Below are 27,009 nucleotides of genomic sequence, written 5' to 3'. Positions count from 1 at the left end.
AAGGATATTTCCAAATTAAAACGGGAATGTAAAGGTTCACAAGAATGATGCCTGGGACGAGGGTGTTTTTTTTTAAATATAAGAATTTGAGTAGATGTTAGAAGAAACATCTCCACTAGCTGATGTGTCTAGAACTGGGGCTCATAAATCTTCAAATATGGGCTCAGATATTTAGGACTGTGAACCAGAAATTTCTTTGCTCACATAACTGAATCTTTGGACTGTTGTACTAAGAAGCTATGGATTCTCTAAAGTATACTCAAGACAAAGACTGATTGACTGTTACATCCTTCGGAAATCAAGGGATTTGGTCATTGCACACGCAAAGTTGAGGTTGCTCAAACATGAACTTACTGAAGGTGGTACTAGCATAAAGTGCAGAATGACCTATTCTTATTCCTGGTGCTATTTCTCTTAAATGGAGTCACTGAATTATAGAGATAATCAGGAAGATATTTGATAAGCTGCCACGGATATTATTGCAAAAAAGCAGTCATGGCAAAAAACAGCCTGAAAAGATGGGCTAGCTGATGAGAAACACAGGAGGCATAAATGAGTTATTTTCTAATTGACAAAGGTGTAACAAGTGGTGTGCTACAGTGATCAGTACTGGAGCCAAAAGTTTTTTTAAAACAAGTTATAATGTACAATGACATGAATTGACAGAAAGCTATGGTTGCTGTATTTGCTGATAATGCAACAAGTGGGATCAGTTGTGAACAGAACAAAAAGGTGGCTGCAAAGGGACATAAGTTAAGTGGGTGAGGAAAGATCTAGCAATAATTTTTTTTATTCATTCATGGGATAGAGCGTCACTGGTCAAAAAGCATTTATTGCCCATTCTTAATTGCCCAGAGGTCAGTTAAGAGTCAACTACATTGCCGTGGGTCTGGAGTCACATGTAGGCCTGACCAGGTAAGGATGGCAGTTTCCTTCTTTCAAGGATGTTAGCGAGCCAGATGGGTTTTTCCAACAATTGACAATGGATTCATGGTCATCAGTAGACTCTTAATTCCAGATATTTACTGAATTCAAACTCCACATTCTGCCGTGGCGGGATTCGAACCCAGGTCCCCAGAATGTTATCTGGGTCTCTGGATTAACAGTCCAGCAATAATACCAATAGGCCATTGCCTCCCCCAATGGAGTATAATGTGGCAAACTGTGAAATTGTATTTTTTGGCAGGTAGAATAAAAAAATTAAATGGAGAGACCATACACCAAAAGATGTAAAAGCAGAAGCAGGCTAGCAGCCAACCAAGTCAGCTTCATCATTCAATGAGATCAGAGTTGATATGAGAATCTTCAATTCCATGTTCCTGCCTTCTGCCCATAATTCTCAATTCCCTTATTGATTAAACACCTGTATCTCAGTCCTGATATACTCTACACCTCCGCTTATATAGTAAATAATTTCACAGATTCACTATTCTCCAGAAGAAATTCCTCCTCATTTCTACTTTAAAAAAAATGACTCTTTATTCTAAGATTATGCTCTCTGGGCTTAGACTCCACACCTAACCCTGTCTCAAGTCCCTAAGTATCTCATGTTTTAATAAGATCACCTCTCATTCTTCTAAATTCCAATGAGTAGAGATCCTACCTACTCAACCTCTCCTCATAAGACAGTTCTTCCATACCTGGTATCAGCCTTGTGAACTTTCTCTGGGCTGCCTCAAATACCAGTATATCGTAACTTAGATAAGGGAACCACAACTGTTCCAAGTATTCCAACTGTAGTCTAGTTTTAATAAGACTCCCAAAACCAACATGATCCTGGCCTTCTCTACGTATTAGCTGAAGATTCATGCCCAATGACTCCCAAATATTTCTGTGCTGTAGTTTTTCCTCATTTCTCCATTTAAAAAACATTCAGCTCCTTTATTCTTCTTGTTAAAAGTGCATTAGCTCACATCTTCACATATTATGTTCAATCTGCCAAGTTTCTGACCACTTGCTTAACTTGTCTATAAGCCTCGATAGACTTTATCATTCTCACTACAAGCCTTCCCACCTACTTGTGTCATCCACAAACTTTGCTTTTGCATTCAATTTCCTCATCCAAGACATTAAGGCAGAGCTCAGGTGCAGAGGTAACTATGTGTCCGAGAGCATGAATCTCAAAGGTTTAGGTACAATAAGTAATTAAGCTAATATTCCGTTTTTGTTCTGAAGAGTCATTCTGGATTCAATGTTAATGTTACTCTCTCCACAGGTGCTCCCAGACTTGCTCAGTTTCTCCACTGTGTTTGTTTCAGATTTCCAACATACACAGTATTTTGCTTTTCTCTAATCAAATGTTAATAATTAAGAAGGGAACTAAACACAAGTAGGTTATACAAGCCACTCGTGAAACCAAATCTGGAATACTAGGTACAGTATTAGTCTTCTCAAAAGAGCAGGTAACTATTTTGAAATTTACCAGACTATTACCTAGAATGACTGGATTGTCTGAGGAAAGATTGCACAGACTAGGTTCGTATCCACTTGAGTTTAGAAGAACAAGAGGCAACTTGATTGAAATATACAAGATCGTGAGAGATCTTTATTCGGTAGACGTGAAAAGGTGGCTTCTTTTTCAGACAAAATCTGAAACTCGGGATCGCTGCTTAAAAAGGGCGGCCAATTTAAGACAGATGAGAAATTTTGAGGGTACTGCGAATTTGGCATCCTGCAACCTCCTTCCTTGGCCCCATAGATCATAACTGCTTTCATTCCTTCAACTGGACAGGACAAACTTCTGCAGTCACGCTTTCCTACTAACTGTCAAAGTTTCTCATCTTTCTTCCTATACATGCTTTTGTCAGTGTGATGTGGCTGTATGCTGGCTGAACTGTTGGGTCATTCCTCACTCTCATTACTGCATCACATTCAGGTAAGGTGCTGCATCTGTATCCAGGTAGATCAAGGAAGTGAACAAAATCCACACAAGATTCTGTAAAGCAGTACATATTTTCCAGTGGTTTCACATGACTTGGGCATCTTACATCAACAGTTTCACTAATTGTTTACATAAGACCTGAGTCATCACAGAGGCGCAGCATCACTAAAATGTTGAGGATTGCTCGCAGCACCTATGGTACATCATGACGGAGGGAGAAAGGACTGAGACAGGGAGGACACATTTCTTCTTCCAGATGTATACCTCACCAGAGTGGCAGAATGACAATGTGGCGATAGCCAAACAAGGGACCAGACAAGAAAAAAGCTTGACAAGTTACATCTAAGGAGAGCCTTCAAGATCACGACACAAACTGGGTTAAGCCAAATAAAATGACAATGGACTGGGACCAGAGATTTGCTGCCCATTATCCCACAAAGGACAAAAGAAATTAAGTCCAAGTCTTCTGCATTGCAGTGTTTTTAAAGTTGTATTCTACTGTAATAATTCCAAATCAACACTTGTCTTTCAGAACTCTTCATAATACAACAATGGAAAAATACAGGAGAGAAGAGACACTTAAGGGAGAAGATCTCAGGTTAGTTTCAAGTTTCTTTTATAAATTATAGGGAAAAATGCTTCCTAAAAACCACCACACAGTTTGATCTTGGCGACAGTGAAAGGCAGTGCTGACGCAGAAAGCTGTTAAAAGAAATTAAAACAATTGGCAACAATTGAAACATATACTAAACACAATTAACACCAAGACCTGAAATTCAGTAAATTATGTACTCCTACAGGAACTTGATGATTCTAACAAAAACCGCTACAGATAACCAGCAAGGGTACTGAAATGAAATACACCAACAATAAATGGCAACAACCTCTCAAAATTTAGTTAAGAGACCAAGAATGTTGAACAAAAGTTTATAAAATAATTCCAAGAATTCGTAACACATTGAAGGCAAAATCTCTCCTTTTCTGCTCAAAGTATTTTCTTCCAAAACAACAAATCTTGTTGTATCAAGTAACTGGATTTCACAAATGGTACTTTTTGATTCAACTTAACCGTACACTGAAATTGATGAAAATAAAAACATGCTTTCTGCCAAGCAATGCATTTTGCTTAATGCAAACATGAAATACTACAAGTCCTTACTACAATTACAAAATAAAAGGAATGTCCAAGCAACAAACAGGAATGCCTGATTTTATGCCAAATCTATGCAACTGTATGCAGCAGCCAAAAATCCAATACGAGCTAAGTTAGTGATCAACTGGCACATCTGTTAGTTCCACAGGTGCATTAGTTCCAAAAGTATAAAAACACAACAACCAAAGTCCATACAGTGAAAATGTACTGATGGTCATCTCTGGTAAAGCCGAACTGGCACTGGGGGAAAAAAATTTAATTAATGTACTACAGTTATTTTCCCCCATGGAGTTTGATCATATGCTGGGTCAAGATTCCATAACAGGGAAGGATCAATATTTATCATTCATCTCACTGACAGTCTCCCACACTTTTTGGGATTTTGAGCACGACTTTGATGCATTTAAGGCCATTTCCAACAGCCTGCCCTCTGCAGACGATCTGTGGCATTTACAGGCACAGAAAGCAAACACGGCAGTTCAATCAGATGACAAAAAATCCTGCTTGAAACATGCAGTCTATACCAGAAACTATGAATAAGATTTTATTCCATGTCAAATCAAATGTACATAAAGCAAGAGAGAACAGGACTCAAGTTTAAAAGAAATTGAATCTCAAAGGCAGTTAATATTATGAAGAAATTGAGACTCCAAACTAAACTTGAATTTTCAGTTACCTGAATTTCAAAGCAAGATCTTTATGCCATGAATACAGCAGCCATACGCTTGAGTCTTTAATGGGCAAATACGACAAACTGTGAGTTAATCAGCATCTTATGAACCGGCACTCTGGATAAACCGACAAAAATTATGCACCTAAAATACCAGACGTTTACTGTATTATAGTGATCTGCAAGATGCCTAAGTTATCAGTTGAAGGTGCGAATGAGAGGGCTCTCTGCCTATAATTTTATTTAAGGACAGGTTGCATTTATTATTTAAGTGATTTATGCTGTAATCAAGTATGACAGTGAGGTGCATATCTCCTCCATTGTGTTAATTACCTAGTGTGTGGTTTTAAATTGATTGTGTGTGGACCTCTTGATCAACCAGTACACTCCTAGTGCCATAGGTGCCAGTTAATAAAAGGTTTGTCATACATCAACTTCATCTGCTAATATAGATTTCAGTTGAGTCTATTGGCAAGGTACTATTACTGCATAGCCCGTGAAGGCACAAGTTAACTTAAATAAATTTTAACTTGTTTTAAGAAGTTTCTTAGTTCACACAGAGTCATAGAGTAATACAGCACAGTATTAGGCCCTTCAGCCCAAACTGGTCCATGCTGACCATGGTGCCCACTTAGCTAGTTCCAATTGCCCGCATTTGGTCCATATCCCTCTAAACCCTTCCCATCCAACAATCTATCCAAATGTTTTTTTTTTAAAACGTTGCTATTGTACCTGCCTCAACCACTTTCTCTGGCAGCCCATTCTATATATGACCACTCTCTGTGTGAAGAGGTTGCCCCTTAGGTCCTTCTTAAATCTTTGCCCTCTCACCTTAAACCTATGCCCTCTAGTTTTCAATTCCCCATCACTGGGAAAAAGACTATATTCATTCATCCTATCAATGCCCTTCATGATTTTATATATCTCAACAAGGTCACCCCTCATTCTCCAACGTTCCAAGAAATAAAGTCCTATTCTGGCCAAACTCCCCCTATAACTCAGGCCTACTGGTCCTGGCAACATTCTTGTAAATCTTCTTTGGACATTTCCAGTTTAAATATGTCTTTCCTATAACAGGGTGACCAAAACTGTACACAATACGCCCAGTGCAGCCTCACCAATGACTTATACAACTGTGACATAACGTCCCAATTCCTACACTCAATGCCTCGATCAATGAAGGCTAGCATCCTAAATGTCTTCGTCACCACCCTGTCCACTTGCGACACTGCTTTCAACGAACTATGTACTTATACTGCTAGGTCCCTCTGTTCCACAGCACTCCTCAGGACCTTACCATTTACTGTATAAACCCCACCTTGGTTTGACTTTCCAAAGTGCAACTCCTCACACTTATCTGTATTGAATGGCATTTGCCAATCTTCAGCCCACTTTCCCATCTGATCAAGATCCCTCAGTAAGTTACTAAAGTAAAGTAATTTACTGAAGTATTCCTGTAGGCATCTACAATCTCCTTACACATCTGCTCCTCTAGTACCTGCTGACTATTTGGGGAGTCTACAATACAGTCCCAACAGACTGACCAGCCCCATCTTGTTTCTAAGTTCTAACCATATGGCCTCATTTGATCACCCCTTAAGAATATCCTCTCTAAGCACAGTTGCAATGTCCTCCCTTATCAAAAGAGCAACTCCCCTTCCTTGCTTACTTGTACTTCTCTCACGTCTGTAGCTTTTGTATCCTGGAACATTGAGCTGCCAGTCCTCCCCTTCTCTCAGCCATGTTTCTGTTATGGCTATAATATCCCATTCCCCAAAGACAATCAATCAATGCTCTTAGCTAATCTGCCTTCCCAGTCAGGCCTCGTGCATTGAAATAAATGCAGTTTAAACCAGAAGTCTTTTCTGTCCCTTTACTATGCCCCTGGCTAACCCGAATAGACATTGAGACTCAAAACAATGAAGGATGACGGTTTTACAATTGTTCTCAATGCAAAATCCAGACTGGTGCATTATGTTAATCTGAATTATGAAAAACAAACAACATTCAATTACAATGATTTTATTTACTCCTTTACCACTGCTGAAGGCATGTTAGTGATTAGAAAAGGGCTAAGAATGGAAGATAGCAAAGTACATAAGGGAGCATTTGGATATTGTTAAGAAGACAGATGCAACTTAGTGAAGGTCTCCTAATGTTTTGTTTGGCATTTGTCAGGGCAAGTCACAGAATATAACCTGTATTTTAAATATATGCGCTCAGTATGCATTCATCCTGATGTATGCATACACTTTCCTTGGTCATTTTGCCCTGTATTGCTCTTTCCTGGAACTGTAGATAGCTAGTGGAGGAATTATCCAAAATCATAGGAGATTTACAGATGCTGGCTGGGACAAGGACAGCTTTGTAATGAGGCCTGGGAACTCAAGGTGATAAATGAAACACAATGAAAAACAGATAGACAATTTGGAGCATGCACTATGTTTCATAGTGTTGGTCTTATTTCATGCCTCTCCCTTCTTCTCCTTACTAAATGCAAGGATTAATCACTATTGTTTAGTATCTCTTCACATTTTATCAGTGTCTTCTCTCATTTCCCCACATATTTTCCTTTTAACCAGATGCAACATTTTTGACCCAATGTTAATCCACATTTCCTGTACACTGCCAAATCTCTTACTTATTCTCTCAAATTCATTTCTCACAGTAACCTCTACTTTAGCAGTGTCTCTCAACCAACACTCTTAGCGAAACCTGCACCCTACCATCTTGCCTTGCTCCGTTATAGTGTAAAACAAAGTAGCAGGCTTGCAACTATTCACCAGAGTCAAATTAATCATCAAACATTCGTGTTAATAACTGTGACAGCAAGTCCATGACCAAAACTTTCCATACAAAATCACACTGTTTTCTGATTTTTCTCTACAATAAAGTATCAGTAACTATGCATTAAATCATCACAATTACTTGCTCACATACAGCACGGAATAATTTTGCACGACACCAAGGTCTAACTACAGTTTTCACACACTAAAAGGCAAAATGGAAGTGAACAGAAAACAAAACTTGCATTTTCTGGTCTCTGCAGGGGGCATTACAGCTGTTTCACGCACATTAAGCAGCCTTCAATGCCAGGATTCTCAGTGTAGAGGGCACATGTACGAGTTCAGTATAATAGTGCTCTTTTGATATTCACCATGGTTGTTCAGAAGCATAAATTCACTTCCTACGCTCATGAAAATGGGCACCTAGATGATGACACAAAGGGAACAGGCATCCACAGAAATGTAGGATAAGGGATAACAAGGTGTACAGCTAATTGAACACAGCAGGCCAAGCAGCATCATAGGAGCAGGAAGGCTGACGTTTCAGGCAAGCCTGGTTTAAAAAAAAACTTCACAAAATGAGTGAAGAATAAGAGTTATCTTTTCACTCTTTAGCCATGAAACCCAAGGACTGGAAACATTGAAGATGAAGAATTCAATTAAGCTGCTTGCAGATGTAATCTTAACACACTGGGTGGTGCTGTGTAGCAATTTTTGTTTTCTTTCACAAAACACCACTCTGTGGGTGAAATGTGTACTGCAGAGGATATTCCTGTTAAACAAAGGTAGACCTCATAGCTCAAATGAAGTTACTATTGGAACTTTTAACTTCTGATACATAGAGAAATATATTAACAGGTCAGGCAGCAGAGGAGCAGGAAAGTTGCCGTTTCGTTTCGGGATCCTTCTTCAGGAATGGGGAGGGGCAAGGGAGCTCAGAAATAAATAGAGCGGAGGGGTGGGGCTGGGGAAGCTAGGTGGGACGGTGATAGGCGAGTACACGTAGGGAGTGGTGGGGATTGGTCTGGTGAGGTGGGAGAGAAGATGGACAGGTTGTGTCAGGTCAAGGAGGCGGGGATGAAAGGGAGGGTTGGGCATGGGTGAAGGCCAGGGTGTGGAGATTTTAAAACTAGTGAATACCATGTTCAGTCCATTGGGCTGTAGGCTCCCCAGGCAGAATATGAGGTGCTGCTCCTCCAGTTTGCGGGTGGTGTCATTGTGACACTGGAGGCGGCCCAGGATGGCCATGTCACCCAGGAAGTGGGAGGGAAAGTTGAAATGGTTGGCAACTGGAAGGTGTTGTCATTTGTAGTGTACAGAGCGCAGACACTCTACAAAACAGTCTCAGAGTCTATACTTGGTCTCACCGATGTAGACGAGGCCACATCGGGAGCAGCAGATACAGTAGACCAAGGCCCGGGGATGCGGACAAGGACAAGGGGGAATTCTGTCTTTATTTTTGTTGGAGGAGGGGACATGATAGCATAAGTGCAGGAAACGCAAAAGATGTGGCATTTTCAATCACGGGGCGGGTGGGAGTTACAGTTCTTGAAATATTTCTCTCTCAACTGCATCACTCGCATTTCCTGCACTTCTGCCCTCATCCCCTCCCCCCAAAAATAAAGACAGAATCCCCCTTGTCCTCAGATCACCCCACCAACCTCCGCATCTAACGTATCATTCTCCGCCACTTACACCACCTACAATCCGACCCCACAACCAAAGAGATATTTCCCTCCCCACCCCTACCTGCCTTTCATAGGGACAATTCTCTCCGCAACTCCCTCGTCCACTCCGCACTCCACACTAAACCCACCACCCCCAGCACCTTTCCCTGCAATCGCAGGAAGTGCTACACCTGCCCCTTCACCTCCCCTCTCACTTCCATTCAAGGGGTCAGCTAACTCAGCTGACTGGACGGCTAGTTTGCAGAGTGACGCCAATTTCTGAGGTTACTGTGAAAGAATTCCTTCTCAACTTCTCCCCTTGCTGAGGCATGGTGACCCTTAAGTTAAACCACCACCAGTCGCCTCTCTCATCTCTAATGGGACAGCAGCCCGAGCTAAGGTTGAGGGGGTGGACAGCGTCAAGTTACTAGGAGGAGCAATAATCAACATGTCCTGGACTTCCCACGTAGATGCAACAGTCAAGAAGGCATAACAACACCTCTTCTTCCTCAGGTGGCTCAGGAAATTTGGCAAGTCCACAAGGACCTTCACTGACTTTTACACATGCACCACTGAAAGCATACTATCCTGGTGCATAACAGCTTGGTATGGCAATTGTTCTGTCCAGGGCCATAAAAAAAACTACACAGACCAGACTATCACGGAAGCCAACCTTCTATCCATGGACTCCACTTACAGGGCTCGTTGCCATGGAAAGGCTGCCAAAGACCCACTGCATCCCAGTAATGCTCTCCTACAACCTCTTCCATCAGGCAGAAGATATAGAAGATTGAACACATGCACCAGCAGGTTCAGGAAGAGCTTTTACACAGCCATTACTAGACTGATGAATGGACTCTCCAAATCAAATAATGCTGATCTTGCCTAGCACACGCCCTATGCAACATAACCTGTATGTCTCTAAGTTTTTTTTTCACCCTTGGATCTGCTCACGAACAAAGCTTTTCACCGTACTTATATACAAGTGACAACAAATCAAATCAGACTATATTTATTTTACCTTCATAACCATATTTGCAACAATTAGTCCAGCGAAAGACAAAGCAGCACAAACAAAATGCAGAATGAGAAATTAACTTGTTTGCATCCACTAGCTGTAAAAAACAAGAACTTCTGTAGTTCAGTACAAGGTAACAAATAGTTCTAATTTGAATCTGTATCCAAGGAACTATAGAAAAATTGGCTTAATGTCAGTGGCAAAACAAGTTACTAACACCTTTGCAAAAAGTTCAGATAACAAAACATCTGAAAACAATGTAATGGTCACTGGGAGTTTCTGAAATATGATTAAACAACCTTGTGGAATTATTTAAAGCAGCAACACAGAGTAGTTAGATGCAATGGAATAGATGCTACACACTGACTTCAGAAAATATTTGATAAGATATCACAAAAATTTATGACATCAGTCAGAGGATACAGGGTCTGGGACCATGAAGTACTATGGACTGAAAGATGGTTACAAAATACAGAAAATTTAATCGAAGCTTTTTCGACTGGCAGAAAGTGGGAAGTGATGCCCTAAATGCATTTGCCCTGCTACCTTATACATACATAATTTAGAGTCAAACTGGGAGGAGCATGCAATAGGTCAGTATCACTGTGAAGCAGACCTGAGATAAAAGAACAACTTCTATCTGTGTGAGCTAAAGCACGACATCACAGGAGAAGAGGTAAGTGATTGACATAGGGTATTTCTTCCACCCCTCTTTTGATGGGCCAAGTGATTTAAATCAGGTGACTTGATTACAGTTGACGAGTACTGTTAGGAAATTCGTAAAATATTTAACACCCTAATTAGTTAATTAATTTACTAGAAATGACTAGGCAGACGGTGCATTGCAGCTGTGGTATGTTGCAACTGCTGAACGCTACTGTGATCCACGGTGATACCTTCCAATGCTGGCTGCTTGAGGAACTTTGGCTCAGTTGATTAATTGGACTCAGAGCTGCCGAGACCACAACTCATGGAGAGGGACAGTTAGCTGGACACCAGTGCAGGAGAGTCACACTCCTCAGATTAATTACATCAAATCTGGCTATGATCAGGGTCAGAAAGGTGAAATTGAATGAAGCAGGTAATGGGATCCAGAATTTAGATTGGCAGGAGCCTCAGCCAGCGCTGTTGTCCTAGAGGTGCAAGATTCATGCCTCTAATATGGACAAAGGGACAAAATGCAGGCAGTATGGACAAAGTGCCATTCAAGTAGGGGGCAGAAAAGAGATATGTAGTAATCGGGGATAGCACAAGCAAGGGAATGGATACTATCCGTTAGCAAAGAAGAATCTGGATGGCTATGTTACCTACCTAATGCCAAAGTCAAGAATATCTCTTCATGGTGGAATTAGCTTGAAGTGGAAGGGGAAGGATCCAATTCTCAGTCCACAACGTACGAACATAGGTAGGACTAGGAAGGAGGTTCTACTGAGGAATTGTAAGCAGCTTGGATCCAAATTAAACAGCAGAAACAAAAAAAAAGGTACTAATCCTCAGATTATTACCAAGCATATGCAAAGTGGCATTCGGTAAACAAGATTAGGGAGGTACATGCATAGTTCAAAGATGGTGGGAGAAAAGAATTCCCATTCGTAGGCCACTGGCACTTGTACTGGGAAAGAACTGTTCCATTAGGACATTTGAACCATGCTGTGAGCACTGACCTGGCAAATTGTATGACAAGGGTTGTAGATAGTACTTTAAGCTTCAATTGAAAGGAAGTTCAAAAACAAAATCAAAAAGAAACAAGAGAACGAGGACGTGTGGTAGTGAACAAGTAATTGATAATCATGAAGGGGCAGATAATCTAAGAGTGCAGCAGAAATTAGAACCAAAACAGGTAATGCTAATTTTAAAAAAGTCAAAGCTCAGGCTTCTTATTGGAATGCACACGGCACTTCTAATGATAGATGAATTGGCATCACAAATAGAAATAACTGAATAGGGCATAAATAATTATTACATAGTTGCAGGACTTGGAATTCTATATTCAAGGCTATTCAACGTCCCAGAAGAGAAGGCAAAAAGGAAATGGAGCTTTGTTAATAAAACAAGGTATTAAGTGCAGTATAATACAGTAATGTAGGTGTATTAGAACATGTTGAGGAATCAGTTTGGGTGGAAATAAGGAAAAGCAAGAAAATGAAGTTGTGGTTGGGAGTCATCTACAGTCAGAGATCTACAACACAGGAAAAGGCCCTTTGGCCCAGTGCATCGACACCAGTCAAAAAACCACCACCTAATTATTCTAATCCCATTTATCAGCACTCGTACCATAGCTTTGCATGCCCTGGCATCATAACTGCATATCTAAATACTTAAATGTTATGAGGGTTTCTGCTCCTCCCACCCTTACTGGTAGCGAGTTCCAGATTTCCACAACATTTGGTGTGAAACAGTTTTCCTCACATCTGAATCTTCAGCTCTTACATTAGAGGCTCCTAAAGAGTTGTTTCATTGCAAGATAAAATATAAATCATTAAATAATAGAAGCATGCAGAAAGGGCACTACAACTGCTGAGAGATTTTAATTGGCATATTGACTGGTCAAAATCAGGTGGGCAACGGCAACAGCTAAGACTAGTTTGCCGACTGCATCAGGGATTGTTACAGCAGTACACTGTACAACCTCCTTTGGGAATAGGTTATTTTAGATCTAGGAATGTGTAATGAGCAAGGATGAATAAGAGATCTCATAGTCAAGGGTCCTCTATGGAGTGGTGGTCACAGCAGAATTTCAAGTTCAGTTTGAGGGAGAGCAACCTATGTCTCAAGTCAGTGTCCTCAACTTAAATAGGGCAATTACAGAGGTTTGAAGGAAAAGTTTAAATTGGGTTGGGAAAACAGACTAGGGGAAGGTCAATAAACGAGCAGAGGCAGACATTTGAACAAATATTTAGTAATGTGCCACCAAAATTTATTCTGGTCAAAAAGGACAATGAGAAGGATGAACTTGGTTAACAAAGGCAGTCAATGAATTGAGGCCTGGGACAGAACGGCCATGGTCTTACCGAATGGTAAGCCAGACTTGAGGGACCGAATGGCCTCGTGTTTATCTTCATTGTTGTTTCCAACCATTCTCTGACCTTCATTTCCCATATTATTATATTGTTCTGCAACCCTGCTTGTACATGTATGTTTTTCTACATATGCCAAAGTTTGATCACTTCCCCAATGTTAGGTTAAACCCATCTCAACTTCACTAGGTACACACTTATCTAGAACACTAGTCCCAGCACGGTTCAAGTGCAGACCATCCCAACGGCATCGCATCCAACTTCCTCCAGTACTGCAAGTACCAGAATCTACTTCACTTACACGAGACTTTGGGAAGTGTTAATTTCGTTAATCTTGCGCTCTGTCAATGGCTCAAGTAATATTATTACTGAGGATCTGTTCTTCATTATGATGCCTATCTCCTTATACCAAGCAGAATCTCTTTCTTTGTCATACCTATGTCACTGGTACGGACATAAAATCATGACAACTGGATCGGCTTCTACCCACTTCAAGTTTCTGTTCAGTTCTGGCACTCTCACAGCAGCACAGAAGTATCCATTCCCCTCACTATACTATCCCCAACTACCAATACATTCATTTCTCCTCTCGCTATATTCTCCTGACCCAAAAAAACATGAAAAACCTCCCAATCCAAGGAACCTAGTCAACCTGCTCTTCCATCCGACAGACCTTGCTTTCATCTACACAGGCCAACATCTCAAACTCCTTAGACACTTGCAAATGCTGAGGCTCCTACACTACAGCATTCTCCAACACCTTACCTCCCTTAACAGTGCTCATTCCCTTTTGTATCTCATGAACCATATAAACCAGAAGCTACAGAAGCACAAAAAGAAGCCTTTCAGTCACCATATCTTCACCATAAATAAACTAGCTGCCCATTCTAATCCCACTCAGTATCTGGCCCAAAGCCTTGCAGGTTACAAAGCTTCAGATATACATCCAGGTTCTTTTTTTAAAATGAGCTGCAGTTCCAGCTCAACCACCAAATCAGGCAGTGAATATCAGACACCCACTACCTCTGGGTGTGGAAAAGTTTTACATGTTCCCATCAATCCTTCTACAAATCACCTTAAATCTGTGGTCCCCGATAACTGACCTCACCACTCGGGAAAACGGATCTTCCTTGTCCACGCATCCAAGTCCCTCATTATCTTGTACAGATTAGTTACAATCACCCCTCAGCCTCTTCTGTTCTGAAGAAGGCTAGAAAGTTGTAGCTGTTCCAAACCTGCTGTGTATCTGCAATTTACAAGCAATGGCAATATTTTTGTAGATTTCCTCTGTACCCTCTCTATAGGGATTATATCTATCCTGTGATCCAGTGACCAGAACTGCACATAAAATTCCAGCCATGCCCTAACCAGTGTCTTAGATATTTCCAGCATTACATCCTTCTTTTGTATACAATACCTCATGCAATGAAGGAAAGCACTCCATACGCCTTCTTTATTATCTTATCTGTATGTCCTGCCACTTTTAGGGACCACTGGACACGTATTTCAGCTACCTCTCACAATGCTCTCCTGTTTATTGTATATTCTATTGCTTTGTGACCTCACATATATAAGCTTTGTGTGCAATCTTTAGAAGTATACTTATTACTTTCCATTCACTCAATCATTGATATTACCCTAGGATCATTCTTTTTACTGTCAAGTACCTAGCCAATTTTTGTGTTGTCTGCAAATTTCCCAATCATGCCGCCCACACTTAAGCCTAAAATTATTTACATGTACCACAAACTGCAAAAGACCCAATACTGAGCCCCTGTTGAACACCAATGAAAACCACTTCCCATTCTCAAAAATAACCAACGACTATTATCCTTTATTGTATTTTGACAATTCCTCTATCCGAAAGGATTTCATTTTTCTGACGTATTTGTCATACGGGACCTGGTCAAATCCCTTACTAAGTAAAATCAGTCTTAAAACCCACTGCAAAACCTTCTATCCACCTTGTTATTTCTTCAACAAGTTCCATCAAGTTAGTGAGACATGCTATCCCTGAACAAAACTATGCTGACTCTCCAATTTACAGTCGATCCTACTTCTCAACATTTATTCCAGTAATACTGACCACCTAATTAAAGTGACAAATATTAAATATAAGCATAATGAGTAGGGAAATACTGAGGGGGACTGACCACCTCTAAAGTTGGATAAATCACTGTCAAATGTATTGCAGGTATTTTTAATCAACCTCTTAACACACCCTTGGAACGGGTGGGACTTGAACCCAAGCCTCCTAGCTGAGAGGCAACCAGATGGATTGTATCCTAGGCTGTTAAAGGAAGCTAGGTGCATAAGATAATGAGGGGAATGCTCAGGGTGAATAGAAAGTAGCTATTTCCCTTAGCTGAAGGGTCAATAATAATTTTAAGCTGAAAGGCAGGAAGTTTAGAGGGGAAAAGTATTTTCACCCAGAGGATGTTGAGCATCTGGAATGCACTGCTTGGGAAAGTATTTGAGGCAAGAAACCTCACAATGACATGAATGAGCACTCAAAATGTCATACCATTCAAGGCTACGAGCCAAGTGCCAGATCATAGGACTATGCAGATTTGCAGTAGTGTATTTTTTGTCAATGCAGACACAATGGGCTCCTTCTGTACTGTATGATTCCAATTATTTGGCCTATCTCTTGTACCATTATTCATGAATAGTGCAATGTTCAAAGACGTTCAAAGACGTCCAATCCTCTCATACCTCACCTATAGGATAAGAATTAGAAAATGATCCTCAGAGCATGTGCTATTTCCTCCCTGGCTTCCTTTTAATAGCCTAGGATACAACACATCTGGCTTGGTGATTTATACACCTTAGATTTAGTCTGCTCCTTCAGTATTTTCCTTTTCATTGTGCTTACATTATCTAATTTCTCAACTAGAATGTGTGCATCATCCCCTTTCTTTGTGAACAAATGCAAAGCATTCAAAGAATCGTGTGCCCATTTTAGGCACCAACAAGTTAACCTGTACACCTGTTAGGCCTAACCTTTTCCTCAGTCATCTCTTGCTCTTAATGTACTGGTAAAACATTTGGATTTCCTAAAATTTATCACCAATAGTTTTCTTCATATCCTCTTTTCTTCCCTAATTCCCTTTCTATATTCCTCCAGGCTTCATAACACTTTCTAAGACTGTCATAAGCCTTACTTTGCTGCTTTTTAACCCTGTAAGCTTCTGAATAACCAGAACAGTACCACCCTTATTTTGCAGGGACATGTCTACATGACACCTGCAGAATCTCACATTCAAACACCTCCCACTGATTGCTACCCACTTTCCTTCAATTAGTTGTAACCAGTCCACTTTTGCCTGATCGTCATAATGCAATTAGATTTAGCATCATTATCTCCTAAAATGGTCACCCACTGTTACTGCATCCACTTGGTCAACTTCACATCCTAAGATCAAATCAAGAATTAAGCCCTGTCCTATTGGACTGGTGTTGCCCAAAATAAAAAAATTCTACAATGCAGTTAAGAATGTTATATTCTAATATGTAATAGTTATTATTTACCACAGCTTTATTGTATCTATTAAATGCTGATATCACTAAGAACTATTTGCATGCACTTGCTGGCCAATCACTTGTTTGTCAAACTGCCTGTGTGCTGGCTCCAAGCAGATGAAGTGATGCACTCCAAAAATATATATTAGGAATGGAAAAGCAAAAAGGTAAACTACCTTCCTCCACGTCGCCAAACTCCCAAGCCTTCCACTATGTGGTAGCCATACTCGTGGCAGGCTGTATTCTAAAGGGAACCAAAAGAACTGCGGGTGCTGTAAATCAGAAAGAAGAATAGAAATTGTGGGAAAAGCTCAGCAGGTCTGGCAGCATCTCTGGACAGAAACCAGAGTTAATGTGTTGGGTCAAGTGACCCTTCCTCAGAACCTTTTTAGGTTAACTCTGCTTTCTGTCCAGAGACGCTGCCAGACCTGCTGAGCTTTTCCAGCAATTTCTATTTTTGTTTCTGTATTCTAAAAAGGTATTTATATTACTTGTGACAAGTTCTTTAACTACACTACAAGCTACTCTCAGTAGAACGCTTCCTTGTTTAACCCTGAAACACAACTTCAGATCTCATGTTTAAGTAAAACAGTAAATCTTAAATGCTAAAGACAAAACAGATTTTTAAAAAGGGAGATTAATCCTCAAAAGTCCCCAAGACTTCCACTGAACGTGTGCCTAAATCAATAAACAGGCTACTTCAAGGTCAAGGCTGCAAATTGAAAGAAACATTAAAGTTAAACCTGTAAATGTGACAGAGATGCAAACTCTGGAGTTTGAGTATTGTAAAGGGAGCAAGGTAAAGAACAGAGGGGAATGTCCTTTTACTGTATTTACAAATCTTTTAAATTGTGATATATGCAAATAGTTTGGCTTATTCCATTTTACCTTTTCTACTGCGCAACAGACTTCTGTTTTGTTAAAAATGGATCTGTAGAATGGATGCTCGTATTTCAATAGGAGACTACCTCACTAAATTAGAAAAAAATCACCACAAAATATGATCGCTCAAGCCAGATTTTAGTCTGGAATCTCATTTGCCTAGTTATTAACATCACAATACCGTCCACATCAGTCTGAAGACTCTTTACCGCCTGCCAACAATTTACTTTCTTACTTATCTTGCTTTCACCTTCACAATCTAGCTACCATACATTTCATCCTCTCACCCAAATCATCCATACAGGTTTTAAAAAAAGTGAAGACTCGGCACTGATCCTTGTCATACTCCAATAACCATCCAAAAAATTCCTCTTTATGCCTTTCTTCCAGTTACTTTACAGATTCTTTATCCACACTAATGTGTTAACTGCCAAAACCATGGGCTCTTATTTTGTACATTAACCTTTCATGCAGTAATTTAGTCAGAAACAGACCCTTTGGTCCAACTCATTCATGCTGTCCAGATATCCTAAATTAATCTAGTCCCATTTGCCAACATTTGGGCCATATCCCTCTAAACCCTTCCTGTTCATATACCCATCCAGGTGCCTTTTAAATGTTGTCATGGTACCAGCTTCCACCCTTACATCTTTATCGTCTCGCATTAAACCTATGCCCTCTGGCTTTGGACTCCCCTACCCTGGGAAAAGCACCTTGGCTATTCACCCTATCCATGCCCCCCATGATTTTATAAACCTCTATAAAAGGTCTCCCCTCGGCCTCCAATGCTCCAGGCAAATTAGGGTCAGCCTCTTCAGCCGCTCCATCCCTTTACAATCAAAGTACACCACATCTACCAATTCCCTTCTACCTACTATGAATGATACTGCATGAAAAAAGCTTAATTGACAAGGGAAACAAATATTGGTTCTATCTTACCACATTTTCCAAGCATCCTGCCATAACCTCTTAATGAGTTCTAGAACCTTCCTTATGACAGACTTATATCAAACTGGCCTGGCTCTTCCAGAATCTAAGGAATTTCGGAAGATTATAATGAATGCATCTAAAATCTGTACGACTACTTCTTAAAATCCTAGGCTGCAGGCCTTCTTGACCTGGGGGCTTATCAGCCTTTAGTCTAACAGTTTTCCTTGCACCTTTCCCAAGTGATGGTAATTATTTTAAAGTTTATCCTATCAGCTCAATTGTCAATTATCCTTGGGAAGTTTTCCAGATCTACTATCGTGAAAGAAATACAAAATGTTATGATCTCAGCTGATGTTGGTACTGAACAACTCCAATTCCATTCAGGAATCTGGTTTGAAATATCATATTTTGTTTCTTTTCTGTTTGAATGAGGTGGTATCTCATTGGTAACGTTGTGTGCTTGCGTTTCAATTTGGTTTTGACAAAACTAACAAGTTTATTATGCAAAATAAATTAAGATAAAATAGAATAAACCAAACTATTTGAGACAAGCTTAAAGATTTTGAAACACAGGGTAAACTGCAATCCCATTTTATCCTAGCAGCACTTCTTTGCATTGTCAAACACCAGAGAGAATTCCCTTCCTTTCACAAAGTGTCTGACTTATGGCTGGAAGTTTCAATCACCTTTTTCTTAAGCCCTCGTGCAACTGAGCGTAGACCTGCTCAGCTCCAAACAACCCCAAATGCTGCTGGTCTGGAATGTTAAAATCCTTACAGTGAGGTAACCCATTTCTTAACTTTAAGAAATCTCCCTTCTTGAGGTGCAATCGTATTACACATCTAGCTCTAGCCAAGACTTCTGCAAAGACAAACTAAAAGCTTTTCCGAGCTATGGGTGTTTCTCTGAAACAAAAGCAAAAATCAATCAATCAATCAATCAATCTGACCATCTAAACTGAAAGCCCTATGCATACCTATTAACTTTGCTCGCTGGCAACTACTAATGTAGACAGATTCCCATTAACCTCCATGAGCTACACTCACTTTCCGAAATAATTCACCATGGCTATAAAAATATCAAATTAATCATTAAACCTCTTCAGATACACACCAAAACTCACATGCCACAGCTCAAATCCAAGCTGTAAAATGATAATACAATATAGATAAAAATCACACTTCGCATGAAACTGTTCAATGCCACAGCTCTTTTCTCATTTCTAACTATCCATTTCTCAGACGTTCTATTAAAGGATCAACACTAGCTTTAGTGACTCTTTTCCTATTCAAATACTTGTACATTACATAAAGTACTCCAGAAAGATGGCAATCAATCAGAACCTTTGCAATTCAGTGTGGAGCTGGAGGAACACAGCAGGCCAGGCAGCTCAGAGTAGCAGGAAAGTTGACGTTTTGGGTTGGGACCTTTCTTCAGAAAGGCTCTTCTGAAGGAGGGTCCCAACCCAAAACGTCAACTTTCCTGTTCCTCTGACGCTGCCTGGCCTGCTGTGTTCCTTCAGCTCCGCACTGTGTTGTCTCTAACTCCAGCATCTGCAGTTCTTGCTATCTCCCTTTGCAATTCACTTTCTTTTTACAGCCTGTGATATACTTCATCCGTGTCACTATGTTTACTTTCAAAGAGATCAAACCCTTAATGCTTGATTACAGTATTCATTCCAACCATATTAGACATTTCTCTGCCTTAACCACCGCATATCGTCATTGGCCTCCTTTTTTGTCAAGCAGCCAAAGTATTTAAAAACTTATCTAAAAGAAGAAAACCTTTTTGATCCCTAACAGGCCATCCACCTGTAAGTAACCAAGAGGATAGATGAGGGTAGGGTGGTGGATGTTGTTTATATAGACTTTACTAAGGCCTTTGACAAGGTCCAACACAGTAGGCTAGTCATGAAGGTTAGGTCACTCGGGATCCAGGAAGAGCTAGCTAATTGGATTCAAATTTGGCTTGATGATAGGAAGCAGAGGGTGATGGCTGAAGGTTGTTTCTTGGACTGGAGGCTTGTGACTAGTAGAGTGCCACAAGGGCCGGTGCTGGGACCTTTGTTATTCGTTGCTTACATAAATGATCTGGATGTGAATGTAAAAGGAATGATTAGTAAGTTTGCAGATGATAAAAAATTAGGAGGTATCCTTGACAGTAATGAAAGTTATCAGAAATTACAGAAGGATCTTGATCAGATGGGGAAGTGGGCTGAGGACTGGCAAATTCCATTCAATACAGATAAGTGTGAGGAGTTACACCTCGGAAAATCAAACCAAGGTAGGGTTTATACAGTAAATGGCAAGGTCCTGAGGAGAGCTGTGGAACAGAGGGACCTAGCAGCATAAGTACATAGTTCGTTGAAAGCAGCGTCACAAGTGGACAGGGTGGTGAAGAAGACCTTTTGCATGCTTGCCTTCATCGGTCAATGCACCGAGTATAGGAGTTGGGACGTTATGTTACAGTTGTATAAGTCATTAGTGAGGCTGCACATGGAAGTATTATGTACAGTTTTGGTCACCCTGTTATAGGAAAGACATAGTTAAACTGGAAAGTGTGCAAAAAAGATTTACGGGGATGTTGAGATAACACAGTGTGGAGCTGGAGGAACATGGCAGGCCAGGCAGCATCACAGGAGTAGGAAAGTTGACATTTCGGGTAGGGACGAAAAGCTTTCCTACTCCTCTGATACTGCCTGGCCTGCCATGTTCCTCCAGCTTCACACGTATCTCTGACTCCAGCATTGGCAGTTCTTACCATCTCTTTACGAGAACATTGCCTGGACTAATTGGCCTGAGTTATAGGGGGAGTTTAGCCAGGATAGGACTTCATTCCTTGCAACATAGGGGAATGAGGGGATGACCTTATTGAGGTGTACAATATCATGAGGGGCATTGATAGGATGAATGAATTTAGTCTTCTCCCCAGGGATAGGGAATTAAAAACTAGAGGGGCACAGGTTTAAGGTGAGAGGGCAAAGATTTAAGAAGGATCTGGAGGGCAACTTCTTCCTAACTCCTATACTCCCAACTTCTTCACGCAGAGAGTGGTGCGTATATGGAACGAGCTACCAGAGAAAGTAGTTGAGGCAGGTAAAAAAGCAATATTTAAAAAACATTTGGATAGATTCGTGGATGGGAATGGTTTACGGGGATATGGACCAAATGCGGGCAATTAGAACTAGCTAAGTGGGCAACATGGTTAGCGTGGACCAGTTTGGGCTGAAGGGCCTGTTTCAATGCTATATTACTCTAGGACTCTATCACTGATGTCTGATGTTATCTGCATATCAAAGAATCATGAAACCAATCCATCTAGTCGTGAGATAGTAGGAACTGCAGATGCTGGAGAATCTGAGATAACACGGTGTAGAGCTGGATGAACACAGCAGGCCAAGCAGCAGAGGAGCAGGAAGGCTGACCTAGACGGGTCTAGGCCTGAAACGTCAGCCTTCCTGCTCCTCTGATGCTGCTTGGCCTGCTGTGTTCATCCAATGCTACACTGTGTTATCTAGTCATGATTTGGACTGGTGATACAGAACTGTGTACTACTTATGACTTTTTTCTCCCCTTCTATTCATAACATTTCTATGTGTGGGGGTTTATCTGTGTGCATACGTACACGAGAGAAATTGAGAGGGATTTTAAAAGGGGTAAAGTTTAAAGGTTCATAAGTTAAAAAGAATAGTCAAAAACTAGGATTTGTAAGTGAGTGTTACAGTGAGCTGTTTTTATTGTTACAAACCAAGTATGCTTTTCCTCCAGGTAACAATTAGTCAAAGGCAAATTTGGTATTTCAGTAGTTTCATTAAAATCTTTACATTTGCGGTTATCCTGGGAATATTGGGCTCGGATCTCCAGCACACTGTTCCAGTGAGTTACAACTCAGGCAAGCACTAGAGATCAAGCTATAGTGTAATTATCCAAAACATTCAAATTATCACTGCTACGTGTAACAAGAAGTTTTCACCAGGTTGTTTCAGTAAACTTAAAAATAAAATCAATCATTCATTAAAACCACAAACCTATGCTTTAAGCACTAGGCCAAACCACTTATCAACCAAGTTATCACGCAGGACTAAACCATACCTCTTCAATACCAATAACCGTGTCCCCCCGCCCAACACACACACACACACACATACAGGACAACAACAGTTCTGCAGAGCAATTATAAATGGAAATATAGGCATAAACCTTGCTGATCAGGGGTCCAAACTAAGAGTAAGAGTAAGAGAAAGAGGGATGACTTTCTCAGTTCCTTCAGTTTCTTGTTGACAGAAACATGAGCCTGTCAGCCAAAGACTCCATTAGTTCAGGTGGCAGGCCAACAGAAAACAGTTTTTTCGAATGAGTTAACAGTTCACCTTTTAAAGTGCACGAGATCAGGTATATTGATCCTCGAGCTCTGATTATCAGCTAATATTTAAAACAATATTTCTTCAACTAGCCTTTAGAAGATTATATTGTCACTCAGGGAGTGAAAGATAGCTATTTTACCCCTTACCAGCTTATTCCAAGTGTTCATAATTATTTCATGTATTCCAAAACACACAATGCCTCAGACCAGAGGCTGTTTCTAGACCATCTTCAACAGAGGATTTTGGAAGGGGTTAAATTTGTTTGCCTACCAATTTTAGGCCATTAAACATAGTCTAATCTCTCATATAAAGGCTCTTAGTCTTATTATTTAAGTTTATTAAAGTCATCCTGCTTTTTAATAATTCCATATTCTTTTAATTTTTTTCAGTAAGTCACATGGTAAATCTTTTACAACTTGGGAATGGTCTAAAGCTTCCATTTTCCAATTCTCTCAATCCAAAAATGCGTCATCCACCATCAAGCATTACACATATTATCCTTCAATACAGCGCACCCATCACATCACCTAAAGCAAGTGCATTACTTTCGCTTTCATAGGTAACTATATTAGATGATGAACTGGATCATACAAACTAATAATATTCAAAAATGCAAGAACATACAAGTACGACACATCAGTGACAACATTTCTGAATGACTAATAGATAAAAATAAACGTTAAGTTGACCCTTTAAATACAGCTTGTAAACAATTCCTCAAAGTCTGGAGTTCTTCTATCAGTACAGACTCAAAAAATCAGAAGCACATGATAACAAGGGAACTTTCATGGAATCTAATTGAAATTAAATGATTTTTTTAGGCGAAGATAAAAATAATAATTGAGGATCTTTAATATTGCATCTGAAAATACATTCAGTTGAAAAGTTACTAATTTAAATACCTTCTGCCTAAGTTGAAGGTTTCTCCTTTGTTTTTACAGTTGAATGCAATGAAAGTCTAACTGCAATTAAGTTTCGTTTGTTAATCTAACAGCAACGTTACATGGGTCTAACAACCCACTTGGCAAAAGCCAGTACTCGATTCAAAATGGAGAATCCAAACAAAAACTGTCCACAAAGTGACGTTTGGCCTTCGCATCACCACCTCGCTGCACTCACTGCTCCTCACTGAGTGAGGAAGCAACAGCGTCTGATGAACACCACACCCGCTATATACGAACGTACATATATGTGTGCGTGTGTGTGGTTATGATGCGAAGCTTCAAGGTTCAGCGCGCGGCCCTTGAAAGGAAACCCAACGTGCAATTGGGGATTTCCTTTTGGGAGAATAATCGGTTTCCTAAATGTGACCTCTCCATGCAGCAGCTTGGCAGAGAGAGAGAGAGAGAGAGAGAGTTAACGGAGGAGGCGGGGGTTTCCTACGTGCACCGGAGGCAACAAGGCCGCCATTTTTCTTAGGAAAGGGCCTTCTCTGGAGCCTCACTTAATGTGATCGGAGGAAAAAAAAACACAAGACAGAGCGCCTCGGGGATATGGGGTGGGGAGAGGAATTCTGATTGGGGGGGGGGGGGGGGGGTGGGGGAAGGGGGAGGGAATCTGGTTAAGCGGCCGGGGCGGTGATTAAATGTGGGAGGAGAAAAAGGAGAGAGACAGAGACATGCGGATGCACTTCGTCAGTCTCTGCACCAGGGCCGGCACCGCTTGCTTTCCCTCCTTCCCGCTCGGCAGTCTACCTGCGCGGCTCTGCTGTCATCTCTCCCGCGGCTCCTATGGAAGGTGCGGCTTTGCTCCTCTCATCGGCGGCGATGGCTGTCCCTCGTTTCTCCTCCTCCCGCCGCGTCACTCTTCAAGGCCTCCGGCCTGCGACACTCTCTCTCTCTCTCGTCCCCTCCCCTAGCTGTTTGTCCGCCTAAACCCCGAACAGACAATACCGCGCCATGGCGCGCTCTCTCTCTCTCAGTTCGCTTCACCGACGCACAACGCTTCACCCACCCCCTTCCTTCCCCACTTTCCAATTGGGCCCGACGCATCCAGTATCCTCGGCGCCCATTGGTTGCTACGGAGCCCCGGGCCTACCATTACACATGAGGAAAAACAGAGGAATAGAAAAACGCAATCAAATTCAAGAGAAACCTCGAGTCAACCACCACCTTCCTCCCATCCCATATCCTTTTCTCCTTCCCCTCAAAAAAGGGGCGCCCACCTGTCATTCACTCGCTGGCCCGACTACATCGCGAATCGGCCCGTCCTCCCACTTCGAGTTATCGCCATTGCTATCGAGAAAAGAAGGTTGTTCCTATGGTGACCAAGGCTGTCAGTCGTAAAGGTCATGTGCTGCGCCCGCGCCTCCAATAAGATCGCGAGCTCTGCACAAGACGTCATGGAAAGATCGCTCGGGGCAGTAAACGTTGATGTTATTGGCTGCTTTCGCAGCTTCATCGCATTGATTGGATGATGGTGACGTTGCTCTGGTAACTGTTGCTATGGCAACTGTTGCTATGGCTATTGGGATGTTCAGCGAGGTAGCCAACTAGAAAATATTATTTGGGGATTTTTAAAAAATAATTCGAAGATTTAATTGGATTTACGAAGGACAGACGTTGTGGTTGGAATATTCATCATTTTTCTTCGTGGTTATGATCTAATTAATGGTGCTGTGTAGGAGAGGCAAAGAAAGCAATTGAATTGTTGTAAAGAAATGGTGGCAATGATCTATGTAGGGGGTAGGTCTGCATCTCCTTTCTTCGCACCTCAAGTATAATACAAATAAGAGCAATTTTTTTCAAGTGTCAAAAATGTCATAAGATTACACTGTAACAGTTAATATTCAGCATTATTGCACTTGTCCATATTTCCACAACAATTAGCACTGCTATTGGTCTGCTTCTGCAGCAGTATAGTATTGTAGAGATAGAATTTATTCAATACGTCAGCTAGACTCTGAGATTATTCTGGCAGGGGAATTGAGTATAAGAGCCGGGAGGTTATGCTGCAGCTCTATAAAATCCTGGTTAGACCACACTTGGAATATTGTGTTCAGTTCTGGTCACCTCATTATAGGAAGGACATAGAAGCTTTAGAGAGGGGGCAGAGGAGGTTTACCAGGATGCTACCCGGACTGGAGGGCAGGTCTTATGCGTAAAGGTTGAGGGAGCTAGGGCTTTTTTCACGGGAGCAAAGGATGAAAGATGACTTGATAGAAGTGTACAAGATGACGAGAGACATAGATAGAGTGAATAGTCAGACACTTTTTCCCAGGGTGGAAATGACTATTACGAGGGGGCATAATTTTAAGGTGATTGGAGGAAGGTATAGGAGAGATGTCAGAGGTAGGTTCTTTACACGGAGAGTGGTGGGCATGTGGAATGTGCTGCCGACAGTGGTAGTGGAGTCAGATACTTTAGAGACTTTTAAGCAACTCTTGGATAGGCACATGGAGGATAGCAAAATGTAGGGTATGCAGGATAGTTTGATCTTAGTAGGATAATAGGTTGGCACAACATTGTGGGCCAAAGGGCCTGTACTGTGATGTACTGTTCTATGCTCTATGATGAGGAATTCGACTAGTCACAGGCTGCCATCCTGGAAAAGACCCTGTATCCCCACACTCTGCCTTGTACCAGTCAGCCAATCCTTTATCTGTGCCAGTACCTTGCCCCCTACACCATGGGCCCTTATCTTACTTAACAGGCTTCTGTGCAGCACCTTGTCAAAGGCCTCTAGAATTCCAAATAAATCACGTCTATTAAATAAGTAAGGCTATCAAATTGAAAGATAAGGCATACAGAGTGGGAAACTAGAAAATTGGGAAAACTTTAAACTTCAACAGAAAGCCACAAAAAAGGCTATAAAGAAAAGAAAGACATTACAAGAGTAAACTAGCTCAGAATATAAAGAGTGATAACAGAAGTTCCTACAACCATATAAAACAAAGAGTGGCTAAGGTAAACAGTGGGCCTTTAGAGGATAACAAGGGGGATTTAATAATGGGAAATGAGGAAATAGCCAAGGCATTGAACAGGTATTTTGTGTTGGTCTTCATAGTAGAGGACACGAATAACATGCCAGTACTTGATGACAAGGAGACGAAGAGGTAGGTAAGGACCTAGACAGGATCATTCTCATGAAAGAGGTAGTGTTGAGCAAGCTAATAGAGATA

At 41.1% G+C, this 27,009-nt stretch overlaps 1 protein-coding gene across 1 annotated transcript in view; it reads right to left on the bottom strand.

Annotated features, from left to right (window-relative positions):
* LOC125484856 (transcriptional regulator ATRX-like) overlaps window positions 1–24,826 on the bottom strand; it is a 64,646-nt gene extending 39,820 nt beyond the window's left edge. Inside the window, exon 1 of the mRNA XM_048605284.1 lies at window positions 24,584–24,826. Coding sequence (XP_048461241.1) covers window positions 24,584–24,603 — 20 coding nt within the window. The 5' untranslated portion in view covers window positions 24,604–24,826. The remainder of the gene's footprint in view (window positions 1–24,583) is intronic.
* Between the last annotated feature and the right edge of the window lie 2,183 nt (window positions 24,827–27,009).

This window comes from Rhincodon typus, chromosome 14 (genome assembly GCF_021869965.1).
Source record: "Rhincodon typus isolate 14 chromosome 14, sRhiTyp1.1, whole genome shotgun sequence".
Lineage (NCBI taxonomy): Eukaryota > Metazoa > Chordata > Chondrichthyes > Orectolobiformes > Rhincodontidae > Rhincodon > Rhincodon typus.
The sequence above is the reverse complement of the archived record's forward strand: the minus strand, read 5'-3'. Positions and strand labels throughout refer to the sequence as shown.